Here is a 17,717-nt window from a genome sequence, read left to right as displayed (position 1 = left end):
GCATGCTAAATTGTCTAGTTCAGTCCTCTGGCAGTTAGACTTTTTTCTTTTTTTTTCTTTTTGCTAAAATCCAGATCTGTTTCTTTAATGTATTGTTCCATTATTATTCTGCTATATATCAGTTCCCCTCAGTAGAGCAGAATAAACAAAAATGGTTGGAATGAGATCAATCTGGTTGTGGATGTTTTTGCTGTTGAATTGATTGACTGATTAATGTAGAATTGGATGAGACTTTCCTTTTCCTGCCTAAAGACTATTTTCTTGTTTCCTCACTTTCCGAAGGCGTCTATGGTGATGTGCAAAGGGTGAAGATCTTATTTAATAAGAAGGAGAATGCCCTAGTTCAAATGGCAGATGGAAACCAGGCTCAGCTTGGTAAGCTTACCTGCAGAGGAAGCAGAATAGCAGTGCTAGAAAACTCTGCTGCAGTAGCTGCAGTTGGGATTGTGCTGTTATGGCTGTCAGGTTATAACAGAATAGCTTAATAACGCCTCTGGGGGGAAAGGAAATAGTCAATATTCTCGTTGTCCACGAGGTACAAAATAAGCGTCCTTGCACTGAATTGCTTGTCTGTAGGCTGAGATTTGGGTGTTACATGGAAACAGATACTATATTGTCAGGTATCTTGCTAATGGCAAAGGGGTGGGCAATACTGAAAATGTTCAAAATAATGATATTGTTGGGAGTGTTGATGCTGGGGGATTTTTTTTGTGGGGTGGGGGGGAAAGGAGTTGTAATTTTGGGTGAAATGTCCAATGTGCTGTTTAACTGTTGCAGCCATGAGTCACTTAAATGGTCAGAAGCTTCACGGGAAGCCTATCCGTATCACACTTTCCAAGCATCAGACAGTACAGCTTCCCCGCGAGGGACAGGAAGATCAAGGGTTGACTAAGGACTATGGGAATTCTCCTCTACATCGTTTCAAGAAACCTGGCTCTAAAAACTTCCAAAATATCTTCCCACCCTCTGCTACTCTTCACCTCTCAAATATCCCGTAAGTAACCCTGTGAGCATTCCCGATTGGCCAAGTGTGAATGCTGTGGGGAAGGACTAGCTTTGTAAACTGAATAAGGTACTAGGTTCAGTGGCGCTTAATATTCAGATTCGCATTCTCTAGGACCTGGGGAGTTCTGGGCACTGCTCATTTTTAAAAGAAATGGGATATCAGCGGTCATCCACTGGTGCGCATTATGGCATGGTTTTAGGTTCTCTCTGCAGCAGGTTTGGTTGTACGATCCATTTCTCCCAGGAATGTCAAGGTGCCAGCTGTCCAAATGAATCCCCCCACTCATGGGGTCTAGAGTATGTGTATCTTTTGTTGCTGGTACTTTAAAAAAAAAAATGTTACTTGCAGCTCAGTGCTTCTGTAAACTAGTTTGTGGAAGTATCAAGGCAAAAAAGAAATTGAGTGAAAATCTCTGCATGAGCAGGTAGGAGGGAATTCCACTAGCTGGCAGTGCTTTGTGTGTTTGCCAGATTTCTTTCTGCTTTCATTTTGGGGCTGGTTTTTTTTCCCCCAAGATCATTTTGTGGGTCTTCTGCAATTCAGGATATTGTAGCAGCTCATGTAAAACATTTCCAGAGGGAAGAAATGCGTATGTTTTGCTGCAAGGCAGCAGTGTTTTATCTCTGGAAAAAACAGCGGTAGTTAAACACAAACATACTGCAAATCTATAAAGAAGACATCTCTAAAGTACAAAGCAATAACTTTGTCTAGTAGGAATATAGGAAACTATTCTTCCATTACTGGCAGGAGAAAAGACTTGGCTATTGTTAAGGGATCTTAGAAAATGAAATGGCAAAAGATGATGTTTTTGAGAGTTAAACTTCTAATCCGTGCCAGCCTAAATCTGACTTCTTTTCTTTTTTTGTTTTAAATCAGACCTTCAATAACTGAAGAAGACCTCAAGATGCTGTTCGCAAGCAATGGTGGCATGGTCAAGGGATTCAAATTCTTCCAGTAAGTCTGAGGTTTTAAGTGTTCTGTTTTGATGAGGTTATTAAAAACCAGTGAGTTCTCCACCAGTTTGAAGCATTGGGTAATAACTGCCACAGAGCAAAAACCTGTATTAAAAGGTTGTTTACGCTGTTTGCCTTCTCTGGGTAAGGAAGTGGGGGCCACCCACTTGCAGTAAGTGCATAGAGAGCACAATGACCTGGTATTACAGTCGGACTGAGCAGGTCAATGGCTGAGAGGTATATTTTCATTCTGAAGACTAGCTCGGCCTAGTAAGAGGAACAAGATAAACTTCAATTATGTGAGCCATTCTTGCTGAGATATCTGGCTCCCTTGAGCTTTGGATGGTAAATTTGAACGGAGTCAGAGAGGTAGTCTGAAATCAGGCAGAGTTTCACCTTTGAGACTTAATTGAGTGATGCATAAGCTTTCATAAGCAGCAGCACATCTCCAGTGAGCTGTTGCATGCAGAAATTTAAGCACCACTACACCAGATAATCTGAAAGGTGCAGCTCTGCCCTGCTTTCTGCTTGAATGGCCTCAGAAAGAGCCTTTACAGACCATGAGAGCAAACTCAGTATTTTGGACTTTTTTTTTTTGTCTTGCCAGGAAGGACCGTAAGATGGCTCTGATCCAGATGGGCTCTGTGGAAGAAGCCATTCAGTCGCTCATTGACCTCCATAATCATGATCTTGGTGAGAATCACCACCTGCGTGTGTCCTTCTCAAAGTCCACCATTTAGAACTTTGGAAGGTGTGAGACCGAATGGACCTGACTTAAAACCTCATGGGTTCAGCCTTGACCTTAAATGGTTGAACGCTATGGGACAACTTCCATCATTCCAGAAAAAAAAGCCACTTTAAAAATGCAGCTGAAGTGACCTTAAAGACCAGAGATTTTATTTTTTTAAAGAGAAATCAGTTTACCGGTTTTTAAAAAAATTAAATCTAATTCCTGTTGCTAACCTTGTGGTGATGGGATAACAATCTCGATGACTGTTCAAACAACAACAAATAAATCACAAGTTAAAGTTTACACTTTGGAAACTACTCTGGGAAATTTCCCTTTTCCCCCCAGAAAACGATCCTAACAAGCTTATCAGGTTTCACATTGATGCCTTCTTTATTTTCTTTACCCATTCAAGCCTTGGAAGACCCAAAACCACTGTGCAAATTCACTTTAGCGCCTTTGAGTCAGGATCTTGCAACGTGCATGGTGTGTGGGAGTTCCCAACTCACCCAGCGCAAAGGGCCTAGGCCCTGAGCCGTGCATCTGCTATCCTGTGCCTTAAACTTTTTCTTCTTATTGGGAGGGGGAAAATATTACCTGAAATGTTGGGATTGGCTTGGGAATGTTGAGGGAAATAAGTTCTAGTTATTGGATCAGCTCATTGTAACGAAGGACAAGTGAAGCTGGCAAAGTGGATAAAGAAAATATTGGGCTTTGACTCCTTAGGCAGTTACTGAGTGTCCCACTGTCCATGAGACGTCTCAATCTGCATAGTATCATGCGTAATCTTGCCACTGCTCCAATCTGTGTGTGGTTTGATTTCCATCTGTGCATTCTTTCAGGTGGGCGTTAAGATGCTTTGTTTATAACATTCAAACTGAGCAGAAAGGTCTGGGCGAGGAAAACGCTCCCACGACCCATTTACATTCCAGCAACTATAGCAAGTTGACAGGCTCTCCTTTCATTAGAGCCTTGATCAAGCTATGAAAATTAACCACTGTTGGACACTTGTGAAGAAAACAAATCAGTATGAGCTTGTCTAAATTGTACATACATCTAAATACTTGGCTAGGATTTGAAGAATTATTGGATATCCCACATTAGAAAGGTGTTTATCTGTCACCTTCGTGCCCCTAATTTGAGAAATTAACAAGACCAGCGTAGCTCCGCCATCGTTCTTATAGCATGTCTTCAGCATTTGAGCTTTTGTTTTAATCCTTGTATTATACTTTTGATGCAGTTGCTGTCATCTGTGCCTAGCAATATTTCCAGTTGACCAAATATTCTAATCTCTTTATATGCAAAAGAAATAGTTTAAGTACCTTTTTATAGAACGATAAGATGGTATAAACGTAATCTAAATTTACTTCTTTTGTGGTATTACCCTTGTATACTGTACTTCTTATTTTATTTTTATTTTTTTTTGTTGTAATTAAAACTGTAGGGCAGGAATTTAGTTTCAGGCTGAGGTCATGACTGAGGATGAGTAATGTAATGAAACTGTTCAAACATGTTAAGCTAAGCAGGCCCTTTTTTTTTTCCTCCTTTATTTTATTTTTTTTAAAGCAAAAGGTGTTTGAACTAGCAGACACCCCGTGGCCTTTGAATTCAGTTAAGTGGACCCAGGCTCAAGTTTTTACATTTTTAATCTCTAAGCCCATATCTTTTAAGTTATAGGAAGGGAATCTATTAAAAGAATTAGAAAGCAGCAGGTCATTTTTTCCCCCTCGGTAACACAAACCTAATTGAACTGAAATATCATTCCTCTGGCTTACAACTCTTTTCCATGCCGTTCTGCCTTCTCTCTTTTGTATAATCCATTGTTGCCTTACATTTCCCTGTAACCTGCAACCTGTTTTGGATGCAAAATAACAAGAATCTTACACTTTTTTTCAGGGTTTCTCTGCAAATTGTGGACCAAAGTTTGTTTTTTAATTGTCTGTCTCTTGGTGTTTGCAAGTCATGGGTTCCCTTGCCTAGCATGAGATCTCCTGACTTGCCTGACACTAAAGCAGTTGGAAAAGTCTTAACTTGTCTTAGTTCCTCCCTGAACTCTTGTGGGTGTGAACTGTGCTGGAGAAATGTGTGAAGTCTGAGTGGAAGGTTCTGCTTGGGTTGCTGGCATGAGTGATGTGGTAGTACTGGCCTGTCTTATTGCCATCTTTTTTTTTCCTTGCCTGTGGCTGAAAGGTGTTGGAAGTTACCATGAATCAGCAGCATTGCCCACAGTTCAGAGTTGAAAAGCCTCATGTGACAAGTACGTGTCGGTTCCATTTACTGCACATCCAAATAAGCTGGTTCCTGAAAAGTCTCAATCTGTTTATCTGAAAGCTCCCGGTTTCCCTGGCCGGCATCTTACACTCAGTAGGGCAAATTCTGATCACCAGCGAGGATTCATTTGCTCTTCTCCCTCCCTCCCCAAATTAAAAACAGTAAATCAGTTCCCCTTACAGCCGGGGGACATTGGCTACTAAATGGGTACACTTGAATCTACTACAGGCAGCACTCTACCTTGACTTAGAGATCTATGCGCAACCCAAGTGGAACAGCTGTTTAATTCTTAAATGCATTCAATCAACCTCACCCAAGAAACTGGGAAGAGGCTTATTGGAATGAAACCTGTCTGCCGGCCTCCGTTGGTTTGGTCAGCAAACAGACTTATGTATTTTACAAGATGCAAGCAAATAAATTGAGGTGACCCCAGAACCCAGACAGTTATGGGTTTTCTCCTTTGGATCCCTGTGTTTGCATGTAAAGAATGTGAGTAACAAAAGGGTGTACATATTTATAATTTTTTTATACCTGTTGTAAGACATGAGGGGGCAGCAAAACCCAGTTTTTTTATGGTGAACAGATGTATTGTATATTTTGATAACAGCTATTACAGGTTCAGTATTGTGGAAAGCGGGGTGGGAGGGTGACCATACACAACATCAGAATTCCATTGCCTCTTTCAAAGAATGTTTGTAATGCAAAAAAGAATTGAAATTAAAACTATTTTATAACAACCTTTGTACCTTTCTGTAGCTCTATTATTTACTGTTCCAATTGTAGAAAGCAGTTATTGGCCAGTCTGTACTTGTGCTTTCAATAAATTTCTTCTGTATTCTTTGCTTCTGATTTTCCTATCTTTTTATTGTGCCCTTTTTAAACATTTTTTTTTTTTTGCTTCTGATTTTTTCCTTCTAATGTAATTTCAGCTGCCTCATTTTATATAACTGACTTTCACATACCTCTGGGCTGGTGGAGTGTTGTTCACATTAGCATCTTTGACTCCGCTGTGTAAAGGGTGGTAATGAGACAACCGGAAAGGACAAATATAGCCCTTTTTATCACTGATTTACTCTAAACTCTTCACACTCCAGCCCTTCCATGTTTGAGAGGTGAAGTTCAGAGGTATGAAGTTACAGGGTCCTTAACTGATCCTCTGCCTTTGTCACATTCCAGTATTTCTTACCTCATGTTCCTAAACTTTCCATATACTCTAGCTAATATTCATGGAATAACCTAACCTTCAAGTTAAATATAATACCCTCTGCAGTACTATGCTCTAGACGTGCGTGAAAAGCTTGTGACCAGCTGGATGTAGTGTCGAGTGATCCATAATCTGGGTTCCTGTCTAACCAGGTGAAGTTCGGAGGTGCTGTATTGGAACAGCGGGCAAACCACAGGTAATTAGAGAGATGCCCCTAATCCTTTGCAAGTAACTACAACACGCGTCTACACAGTCAGGGCACTGAGCCTTTCATTCTTTCCATGCCTCTGCAAACATCTCTTAAGACTGACTGTTTTGAAGGGAAAACTAGATGTATAAAACTAGACTCTGCTGAACAAAGCCAGTATGGTCAGGATGATTTAAGGAATATACTCCCATCTCTGACGCATGCTGGTCGCACACTTGCGATTTAAGGAATGTAATCCCATCTCTGACGCATCCTGGTTGCATACCTAACGTGCTGTGCCCACCTGTTCATTTTTTTTGCAATATCCTTTCAAGTCCTACACTCGAAAGGAAAATAGCAGCTTAATGTGCGAGATGCAAGGATCTCTCAATGTCTAAGCAAGTGATAATTGAAATTGTTTTAAATAAATTTGCCCTGTGGACATTAAGGTTGAGAGAGGATAAATATGCTGAACTGCATTCAGATATGCTTTTTTTCTAAGCATTGGCTGCATTTCCTTTTTGCCAAGACTAATATTTCCCATGCCTGCCTGCCTCATAGTGAGGTGGACTGTGTACGACTTCATCTTCCAGCATTTACCAAGCTGGCATTTTCAGGCATTAACCTTTTAATAGGATTTGTCTCAAAGGGGTGCTTGGATTTGTAATGACTCTCTCTTCCCTCACCTGCGCTGCTCTGAAAATGTCACACGTCCCATGAGCCTCATCGCCCACAAGAAAGGGTGAAGCTAATTGCTATACACAATGGGTGTGTGCGAGAGTCTTCTGCAGGAGAGGGTGGCAAGGCTGCAAAGCCCAATGCTGCATGTCAACGGTTTAGGGAGCGAAAGGAATAGTAGGGAAAATGGACCCTTTGCCCCTCTCCAGAAGAGCAAATCCTGTCTCTGCTGGTTGCTGGCAGGAAGTCGGTTGCAACCTAATCTCTTCTGTCAAAGAGGAATGAACAAATACAGAACAACCAAGAGGTCCAGGGATGTCCTTATTTGAGATAAAATAATTCCTATCTTCCAAACAGGTGAGTAGCCAGCGCTGCAGCAGGTGGGTGCACAGCACTGTAAAATCCTGCCTGGAAGCAGAAGCACTGAGCCACCTAGGAGGCGCAAGGAATCCAGGCTTGCCACATACTGCTGTTCCTCTCCCCTCTGGCCAGTAATGAATTGCTAATTATCAGCTGTCTGGTGCAGTAATTATGCCCTCCCAGCTCTGCCCCTCCAGGCAAAGCAAATATCGATTGAGGGGATGGGCAGAAGCATGCACTTGGGGCTGGATCTCCATGGAAACGGTTGCGGCTGTCAGAAGATGTGAATTAAGTGGAGTGACTCCTGTTGGCAACTGCGTCTTTTCCCCCTCCCTTCCCCCTAGCCCCACGCACTTGCTCTATTGCCACACATGCAGTTGAGCAGCCTGGCTCATTGCCATGGAAACTCCTCAATGGGTCCCTGCGTGCACATGTGCGTGCGAACGCATGCGTGCGCATTCGAGGGCTGCAATTTCACAATGCAGAGACCGGAGGGAGGACGTTCTCCCTCTGCAAACTGAAAGGGCTATTTTTCTGGCATTCATCCCACTCAGCGCTGCCAGTTGGCAATGACTCCGGCTTTGTTCTCTAAACTGGCTCCTTCCCACATACTGATCTAGTGGGCCGGGATGAGCAAACGGGGAGAAAACAACACGCAAACGCATGTGCAGTCTGACCTGTCAGCAGATTCCAAGCGTGTGTTAGATGAAAGCGTAGGGGAGGGGGAGAGAAGGGGGTCAGGGTATATGCCGGGCTTAGTCTGCATCTTCGGATACCAGAGCTACTATTCTTCCCTTCTCCGTGCTCTTATACGTACCGCCTGTATTAGCCACTTGCTGTGGGTTTTGGAGATGGTTTTGTTTCAACCCAATGGCTGTTGAAAAATGTCAGTTTAAAGCAGACCTGCACTTTCCATATTGTCTTAAGCTTCGGGAAAGCGTGCAAACGCCAGCAGGCACTCCCTGTGCCTGAAGAAAGGTGTTTGTGCCCCGAGAGCTTGCAAAGAACCGTTTTTCCAACTTGATCTAATAAAAGAGATCGCGTTTATCCAACGAACCTTGTCAGCTTCAAACTGAAACACTTCTGCAGGACTGCATGCCTCTCAACTAGACCTGTTAGGTAAAAAAGCTTTGTGACTCCTTTCTGCCAAAGCAAAAGAAAAAGGGGGCACGTCTCAGCATAACTAATGCCTTGAAGGTGTGCGCCCTACCCGCAAGGGGCGAAAGGCATATTCCAGTCCCTGCTCTGGCTTGACTCGGGGTGAGGTACTATCTAGGTCTTCCATGAAAAAATCTGTAAGCTGTTTCATTCCCTTACAGAGTGTGAAGGTTGGGGGGTTTTTAAGTCCTAGTTCACTGCAAGATGGGGGCGCGGAAATGGACAGGGATGGGGACTTTCCTGTGCTGCCTAACAAGTTTCAATCCTCTTTTATTACTCCTACTTCCCTTTTTTTTTAATTTCTTGGTAACTGTAAGCTGCTAGAAGGGACTTGGAGAACAAATTTGCTGCCCAGGTAAAGTATAAGCTGTCCAACTGCTCTTACTGTCTGCTGGAGTTTTCACCTTGTCTTTTGGTTTGCTAGCATCCTGATCCTGACCAGCTGTTGAGCATCCTGACCAGCTTCATACCCTGGCTATGGAAACTGGCATCTCTTCGCCATGCTGCCCCGATGAACTGCTAGGTTCAGGTAATCCTTTGACCCGCACTACTCAAAACTGACTCCTTTCCTCTTGTACGATTTCTCCTGTAGCCTTGAGTCGAGTTTCCCAGTCTATTTGAGCACTGATGTGAAAGCCTGCCTCGTGCATTTGTTACCTCCATTAAGAAAACTTTGCTCACTTAAACCAGGTGTTCCTCAAAGCAGAACTAAGGGACTTTTGAAATGCTGCCGCCTGCTCTATAACTAGCATTTCCCCATTGTAAGCAGCAGGGAAAGGGAGTAGCATTTGCCGTTGCCTGGTAGAGTAGGAACAGGGGAAGTCCCCCAAGAGAGGAGGGTCTCTGCCTCTGCTCAGTGATTTGTCTGTGCAGCTGGAAGGTTTCTGGCTGAATCAGGTGCAGGGTTTAGCAAGTCACTCCTGGGGGAAGATGTATTAGCTTGTGCCACTTTGACAACTTAATGGATGCTTGCATTTTCCCTTGCACCTGGGAGCCTGGGCTCTATCAGTATTCCCTGCTCTATCACAACTGTTGTGCTCGCCAAAACCTTCCCAGCCATTTTCACTTTGAGTTAGGCTCAAAGCTTTCCTTTAATTAGCCTCTCCTGCCCACTGCTGCTCCTGCCTTATTAGGCTCAGGGCTGCAGTTCTGCTCTACAAATCCAACCTTTTCTGTTATTAATCTCCCCTCCCTTTGAAGTCTTACCACTTCCCATGTGCTCCTCATCCCACTTAGCTGCTCTCCATGCACAAGATGACTGGGCAGCCTCCAGGACAGCCTTATCTCAGCCTTCCAGGGTCTGCTGAAGAGGCTGAACTTTGTGTCCAAGATTACAGCAGCTAGATCGCTTGCTCTTGATCTGCTGCTTTGGGGAAGTTTTTGCTATTTTCCCAAATCTCTAATATATCTCCCTTTCACTGCTGCCTTTGGAAGCCTGTAGTAAATTTGAGATTGTCCCTTTCATCTATCAATGATCATTTTTTGCCCAGTCAGCCATTCTGGAAGTACACACGCACGGGGTTTCCAGGAATTCAACTTCAGGGACCCGAGCCAGGCTCCAAACACCACAATGTCCGGTTACCTACCACCAAAATACATGCAACTTCACCTTTTTAGACCCTGATTCAGCATCCTTCTCTGTAAAGACGCAAGCCACCAGGTCAGAGCACCAGCGACTCGGTTCTTCCCCTCACTGCCCTTCCATTGTGCAGTTCAGAGGGACTTTAACCCTGCTCCCAAAGCAACCCCCCCAGCTCGGGGTAGGGACCTCGCCAGATGCAACTGCTTCAAACAATCAGTCTATTCACAGAGCCTGTCTGTCTAGGTCAACCATTTCGCAACTTGCTTAATCTAGCATGCAGAATCTATATGCTGATTACTAAGACGGGCATCCAGGTTGTGGCCATATTGGTCTAGAGGAAAAGGCAATCAAGGCTCATGGGAGAGGTGATATTTTTTATTAGACCAACTACATTTTTGAAGAAAAAAAAAATTCTTTAATTGCAAGCTTTCGGGCACGCGCACCCTTCGTCAGGCATTGGAGAAAAGATTGTAAAAGTTCTCCTGCGGAGAAATGAAAGTGCATTTTTCATAGGATTTCACTTAGGAGTCAATAGATGGAAAACTTCTCCGGGCAGGCCGTTTTTAGCTAATAGTCTCTTGTGAGGCTCTGTGATGAAGCAAATTAGCTGGAACAAAAACAGGAGCATTATCTCAGGTGTCAGGTGGTCAAAGTTGCTTCCTCCTTGGGGAAAAATAGGAAGATTTCATTTTAAAAATTGGCTAAAACTTGATATCTTTTATGTGTCGGGTATCCAGGATGTAGCTGTATTGGTCTAGAGGAAAAAGCAGTTGGGACATGCACCTGGACTCCCTCCCTTCCCAGGCTGACACATGAAGGACGCACAAAAACATCAAGAAAAATCAAAGAGCTTGATAAAAGAGATCAGATTCACCCACATAACCTTTTCTGCCCCTGTCCTTAGACCATCACGGCTACAAGCTACACCCCTGTAAAGAAAATCAAATACTCCTTCAATGTGTTGACAGAAGACTAGGAGCTCTGGTTGCTAAAAAAGACCTTGCCCTGGGATTCGTGGTATGAATGTGCCGCAATCACTGCCCCGAGTCTCCTCCAGACAGCACTATTCAGGGTCCAACCAGCTGTTGCCAACAGCATTAGTTTTTTCTGTTACTTTAACACTGCTGGGCTCCGAAGAAACATCGTCTTGGGACCCTTAAAAGCAGCAATGCTGTGACCGAGGGGACTCTCAGAAAAGCTCCCCCTTTTTAGTGGCAAGTGAGAGCTCCTGTAGCCTTTATGGTAAAACCAAAGGATAAGGCAGCATAAAAAGCAAGGTGTCGCTGAGCTCAAGACCATGCACCTTACCTGGCACCTCAAGCCGTGATAAAACTGGAATCTGTTCTGTAAGCAATATTTTCTTTTTTTCTTAAAACCTTTTTGGCAGATGTAGCAACAGTAGGGGCTATTCTCTTTGCTAAGTTTCCCTATAGTAGCCAGGACTTTGCTCGTAGGAAACTCCAAAGGAGCAAAACTCCTCTGTGGTGTTGCCTTCATCTAACCGCACGGAGCACAAAGGTGCAGAGGCTCTAGGTGTGTTACTACAGCTCCCCGAGACCAGATCTTTCCACCCCCCACTAACATCTATTGCACAAAAATAAGCCTGTCTGCATCCAAGTTGCTGAGCCATGGCTTCAGAGGCGGTTAAATGCAGATGTGCCTGAATTGCATAGCTTGGTGTGTAGATTGTACAGATCACAATCCCCTGAGCCAGATGCACATTCGTGTCTTGTTGGGCTGTGCTACGCAAGCAAAAATCCTTGGCACAGCACCGGTGAGAAGAAACCTCAGTCCTTGCTAGGAAGCTTAACCTTTCCTTCCTGTCCTAGCGCCCCTAAGGGCCTTGGCAAGGCTTGCTCAGCATGCTCTGATGAAGCTTTCCACATTTTTGCCCTTTGGAGACTGAAGTGCAAGGTGACTTCCACACTTTAAACCCCCTCCCTCCTCTTGTTTCTACATGTATTGGAGTGGTGCTGGATGGCACAGGTTACCTCCTACAATTGTCCTCCTCTATCTTTCAGTGCTGTCCCCCTGCAAGCTCCCTCCTTAATAGCTCTGCTCTACTATTTGCTTGTCATCTTTGGTCTTTAGTTACTCCCTGACTGCCGCTTTAAAGAAGGCTGATAATTGAGAGAAGAGGGTAAATTTCCAGTAATCGCTTCCCACTAGCGAGTCGTTACTATACAGGTTGCAAAGCTCTGCAGATGGGCAAGTCAGAAAACTGACCCCCCTCTATTAAAGAAAAAATGACGGTGGTGCAATGCATTTGTCAGCATGGGATTAAAACAACGCTGGATAAAAGCCTAGGAAATGTAGTGTAGCAAACCATTGTGCCTTAACAGGGACCTGGGCTGAATCAATAAGGGCTTTCCATCTCGAGCTGATTTTGCGAGGTGGGATTCGAGAGAGCTGCAGCCATTTGTCTGAGCCATTCAAGAGAGCTGTCCTGGCAAAGAGAGAGCATGCTTTTCTTGCTAAAGCCTCTTGTACGCGGTTCTGCAGCAGGAAGGGGAGGTTTCGGGGTTGACATCGAGGCCCCCAGGAAAGGGAAGTTATCAAAAGCGTATGTCTTGGAAATAGACGGGAAAGATAGGGGTGTCAAAAGAGGAAGCTAAAAGTGTCCAGACATCAGAGGGCAGCTAATTCTCCAGCTGTTAGATGATGGGATCAGTTGTTCTTTCTAGACTTGGCTGTATGAGAGACCAGCTCCCTTTGAAAAGCACTTGGCAGAAGGACTCGTTGAACAGGTAGGAGCGCCCTGTGCCTTCAGCTCCCAAAGTGGGACGCCAGGTCTTACGGCTCTTTCTCTCACTCTGAAGGTGGAGTTGAAACCCTAGAGAGAGGGACGGGCATGGACATCCTGCTGTGGGCAGGGGTTTTCACACCCCAAGGGAATTAGGCGCTCTGCTCTCCTGGAATTTCAGTAGGAGCGACGGGCTCCCATTGCCCAGAGACCCTAGGCCTGTGTTATCCCCGTTGAGACTCGCGTGGGAAGTCATGCACACACCTTTGCCCCGAGTCCTGCACCTGTTCCCGGGGTCAGGCCAGGTGAGCTGGAATAGCAAGGTGGTTTCTGCCTGCTGTTTTGTAGCGCTAGTGGAAAGCGTGCAGGAGGACATGGCAGCTCTGACAGCTCGTGGCTGCCAGCTCAGGAGGCAGAGGCGGTGACGCTGCATAGGATCGTGCTGGCAGGAGTCGCACCTGCGACCAGGAGTCCCTGAGCAGAGTCTGACAGCAGAGAGCACAGACACAAGATGGGCCTCCATGCCGCTTTGCTTCTACTCCCAACTACGTGACTTGGGGCAAGTAATTTCCATGCCTGCCTTCTATCCGCTCTGTCCAACGAGGCCGTAACGTCCTCAGCAGGAGCCGTCTTGCAGGGAGAACGTGCAGCTCTTAACACACAGGGACTTGACCTTTGCCGATGACCTCTGGGTACTACCATCATATCGATAAACACCTGTATATGCTGCACCTTTCTGTCCCCTTTAAAGCTGCCCGCAAGCAAACTAGCTGAGCCCTTCCTGTTGAGCTTATCTGCAAGGTTAAGCCAGTGGAGGTTTTTAACCTCGGGATGCCGTGTACCGATGAGCTACACCCCAAATCCAAACAGGCCTGAAGTCAAAGCCAGGTGATCTTCCTTGGGGTTTTGCGGCCTCTTAGCTGGTTTCATTTTCAAGTAGCGAAGGCTGGTCCCACGCGTGGGAATCGGCATCGCTGCACCCAAGTCCTTCAGGGTTTGTCCAAGAGTAGGCAGCGCAGACAGGACATTAGGAAGTATCTGCAGGTGGGAAGGTAAAGTGGGCTCCTTGGTCTGCTGTGCATGGACACTTCTGTTTCCAATGCCAGGTGTCTCCATTTGATTTGGCTGAAGATGCTTTCCAAGGCTGGGACCAGCACCTCTCCATCGCTCTCAAGGCCCCACATGAAGGAGGTTGGTATCATTGCTCACCTGTGGGGAAACTGAGGCACAAGATGGTTGCCCATATCACCCAGCAGGCCAGAGCTGAGCTTGGACCTAACCCAACTCCAGCTAAGTCCCAGTCAAGACAGCGGCAAGTGTCGGGGAACTCATAGCCCTGTCCAGCCCACGGGAACAAAGCTTCTAGCATGGCAATGTGCTCCCCAGATCTCAGATGCCCACTGGAGGGGTTTGGGCATTGCCAGAGAAAGGAAGTCTGCTTGGCTCCCAGCACTTCCAGCCCCGCCAGCTTCTCCCAGAGCAGCCTTCTCCCCTGCCCAGGGTGGGATCAGTGATGCTCCACGATGGCGCAGGACGGCATCAGACAGTGCATCCTCCTGCTGCCAAAGCAGGTGCTTTGAAAACCCCCTGGGCCCTTGGCATCTCAATCGGAGCTCTATTTACAAAGCGCCGGCGAGGCTGCAGTGCCATCTTCCCGTGACAGCCCGGCTGAGTCCTGTCTCCCAGCATGGAGCCCTGTCAGCTCCCATCAGGCTGGCGGCAGGAGCAGGTTCCTGGGGTTGAGAAGCGTGTCAGGTTTGATCTGTGCCCCCCAGGAGGTCGTCTTCATTGCCTCCCCTCCAGGGCCGAGTTGCGGGGGGCTGCTCTTCCCTGACTGATGCAGCCAACACGTGTCCCCAGACGGCCGAGCGACGCGGAGCTCCTCGGAGGGACACCTCGCCTGCATGGCAGAGGTGAAACGGGACCGCGGCTGGGGGATCAGACCGCGGGATTCGGGCTGGAAGCAACAAAGAAGAGGCAAGTGGGGGGATCCTTGTCTCTGTGGCGTGTAGGCCACCCCATGGTTCACCTGTAGCCTTCCTTGGATGTAAAGGAAGGCCGTGCCCCTCTGCGTGCGTGCAGATCAGCAGCCTGAGTCGGGGGACGTCTTACCCAGCTCCAGGGGAGCCGTGTGCCCGTGCTGGGACGCCCGGGTTCTTTGCCCGGCTCAGCGTGGCAGCATAGTCGAGGGCCTTGGTGGTCAGGGCACCCCTGCTAGGCAGGTCGCTCCCCTCCGGCCCCTCCTTTTCATTCTCCTAGACGGTAGCAGAAGCTACCCCAGGGCAGGGGGCTTCAGCAGCACTCCGGGGGGTCAGCGCCAGCACCCTGGAGACAGCAGGATGCGGCCCTGCAGCCCTCGCCCCCCTCCCCGGCCGCATAGAAGGGACCGGGATGCTGGTGGTAGGGGGAGATGGAGAACGATAGCAGGGGATGGCCGTTGCTATGGAAACTGCTGGGTCAGAGAAAGCATGAAGCAGAGTGTGAAGCCATTAATCATTTTAATGAGCTGTGAGAACTGTGTTATGTGGAGGGGGCGGGAAGGCAGGCAGCTTCCCCTCCCCCCAGCACCCAGGACACCAGCGCCTCTTACAACCCAATTGCCCCCCTGTCACTCCCCCGCCGCCCCCATGCAGAAGGGCAGGGGGTGGATATTGCATCTTCCTCCATCACCAACCTGTGGCCCCGGGAGCGCTCAGCCCGGAGCCGCCCCGGTCCTGGCCTCCCTTTGTTCCACTCCTGGACCCTGGTGGCGCGGCTGTAAAGCAATTTCCAGCTGCCAAGCAGGGTGGAGAGCCTCCGAGAGCATCGCTCTGCTCCTCCAGACAGTTGCACGTGGGCAGTGCCCGGGTCCTGGCCCCATGGGCTGGACAGCAGGAGGCAAAAGGAGATGCTGGGGGGGAGCAGAGGGATAAGGTGCCTTGCTAGGGATCCAGAAGCTCGGGTTTGTGCCTCCTTCCAGGCCCAGTGGGGTGTGGGTTGCTGTAGCTCAAGGCGATGCTTCCCACGTGGGTTGCTCGTCTAGCCCCCCAGCTAACTACGCTTTATTGCAGTTGCATCTCAGGCCCTTGGGCCCAGAGCGCAGCCATCCAACCGGTGAGCACCCACCTGCCATGACCCCCAGGCCACAAATGCTGCCCACCAAGCAAGAAAAGATCAACACCTCCCTGCCGGACTTGGTCACAGCCCCCCCACACCCATCGCCAGCGGCTGTACTCAATCCTGGCCCTAATCACCAGATGGCTTTTCCATTGCAAAGGGCCGGGATAATCCATATGTTTGCAAGCCCCAGGCTTTTGGAGAGTTGCTGCTAATTCAATTGGCGAGAGCAGTTTAGCACGATCTTTGGTGGGTCCCTAGCGGGCTGTGGGCCCGGCCCAGGTGTGGGGACAGTGGGATGCTGTCTGTCTCGATGCATGGCCTGTGGGAATCGTGGCTTTGATTTACTGCTACCTGGAAATCGCCTTCTCCCTCCCTGCACTCTGCTGCGGCGTCTAGGAATCTGCTGCATCTCTGGTGTCATCCGGAGCAGCCACGAGGCTGCTCCAACTTACGCTCTGCAAAAAATAGGACCAGCCACAGTGCAAGGCACTCTGTACAGACTGCTGATCTCTCCCCCGCTCCTCTCCTGGATGTCCCAGGGGTCACATTTCTGCATCCCTGCATGCACCCGCCGCAGCACAAAGGTGCCTTGGCTCCAGCATCACGCTGCAGGGCTGGGTATGTGCTGAGTGCAGGGGTGAGACTGGGCAAGCAGTTTGCTCCTGGGCTTATCCCACATAAGGCACAGATCAGGCGCTGGTCCTAGCTGGGCAGGGATCTCCTCCCAGCGAGACTGGGCTGGACGAAGAGGAGCAGGCTGCTGCCACCAAGTCCAGGGCAGTGACTGGGCTGTGAGCGGCTGGTGCTGGGGACCCGCAGGTGTGGTTTTTAAGTGAGATGCGGCTCAGGCCAGCTCACCAGAGGCAACGACTGGGGTGGAGACGAGGCAACAGGGGGTTTTAAATTCAAGTTGGCAGCATCAGCGGAAACCAGAAGGGGAAGTCTGGGGCTGGACCTAACATCCAGGCCTGGATCTGCTGGTCTTTGGTGTGGCTTTAACCCGGGTTAGCCGAGCTCGGCAGGCACGTTCTTTGCCATCTCTCTCTCGCACGTCACTCCCACCCCTGCTATTTTTAAGCACGGGGCTGCTTTGCAAGACCCCCGCTTGGCCCCTGCCCTTGCGATCTGATCCGACACGAATTTGCACCCGGAGCAAACCCCACCCCAGCTCCTCCGGCTTCTCGCTCCCCCTGCGTGCTGTTGAGGCCCCTCGGGGCCCATTGGATACGGAGCCTGCCCGCCTGTTCCCTCCAGCCTGATTTACAAGCCGTGACAAATGACAGCAGATGCTTCGCTGCACTGGGGCTGGGGTCTCGCTTGTCTGGAGATGGGGAGCGGGGAAGGAGAGCAGCAGGAATCCAACCAGCCCCGGCACATTCCTCCACTGGGCCCAGCTACCGGGGAGCTGACGGGAATGGCAGAGCCGGTGCCTAAGGAGAGGGGCAGGGGGCTCGTGGCAGAGATGGGGATGCTGTTAATGGGGACATCGCGGGTGTGACGTTACACTGCCTGGGTGGAGACCTGAGGGCTCGTGCCAAGGACCCCAGTTGCAAGGCAGCCCCAGGATCAGGGGATCAGGACAGTGTCCAAGGGCAAAGCAAACCCCTGCTGCCTGGAGCACTTTGCTCCAGGTGGGCTCCATCAGGGGCTTCCCAGCCAGCTCTAAGGTCACCGGCCTGATGTGCCCCAGCTGCATCCGCTCCGGACGGCGGGCCCCAGGTCGGAGCGGAGGATCTGCATCCTCTGAGC

The 17,717-nt window shown here is 48.4% G+C and overlaps 1 protein-coding gene across 2 annotated transcripts in view; it reads left to right on the top strand.

Moving 5' to 3' along the window:
• PTBP1 (polypyrimidine tract binding protein 1) overlaps positions 1–5,799 on the top strand; it is a 37,870-nt gene extending 32,071 nt beyond the window's left edge. For both annotated transcript variants that reach the window (XM_006272515.4, XM_006272516.4), the window contains 4 exons: positions 283–375; positions 778–994; positions 1,883–1,960; positions 2,567–5,799. In XM_006272515.4, coding sequence (XP_006272577.1) covers positions 283–375; positions 778–994; positions 1,883–1,960; positions 2,567–2,699 — 521 coding nt within the window. In that variant the 3' untranslated portion in view covers positions 2,700–5,799. The remainder of the gene's footprint in view (positions 1–282; positions 376–777; positions 995–1,882; positions 1,961–2,566) is intronic.
• Positions 5,800–17,717: the final 11,918 nt, after the last annotated feature.

This window comes from Alligator mississippiensis, chromosome 16 (genome assembly GCF_030867095.1).
Source record: "Alligator mississippiensis isolate rAllMis1 chromosome 16, rAllMis1, whole genome shotgun sequence".
Classification (NCBI taxonomy): Eukaryota; Metazoa; Chordata; order Crocodylia; family Alligatoridae; genus Alligator; species Alligator mississippiensis.
Note: the sequence above shows the minus strand (reverse complement) of the source record. Positions and strands in the feature narration are given on the sequence as shown.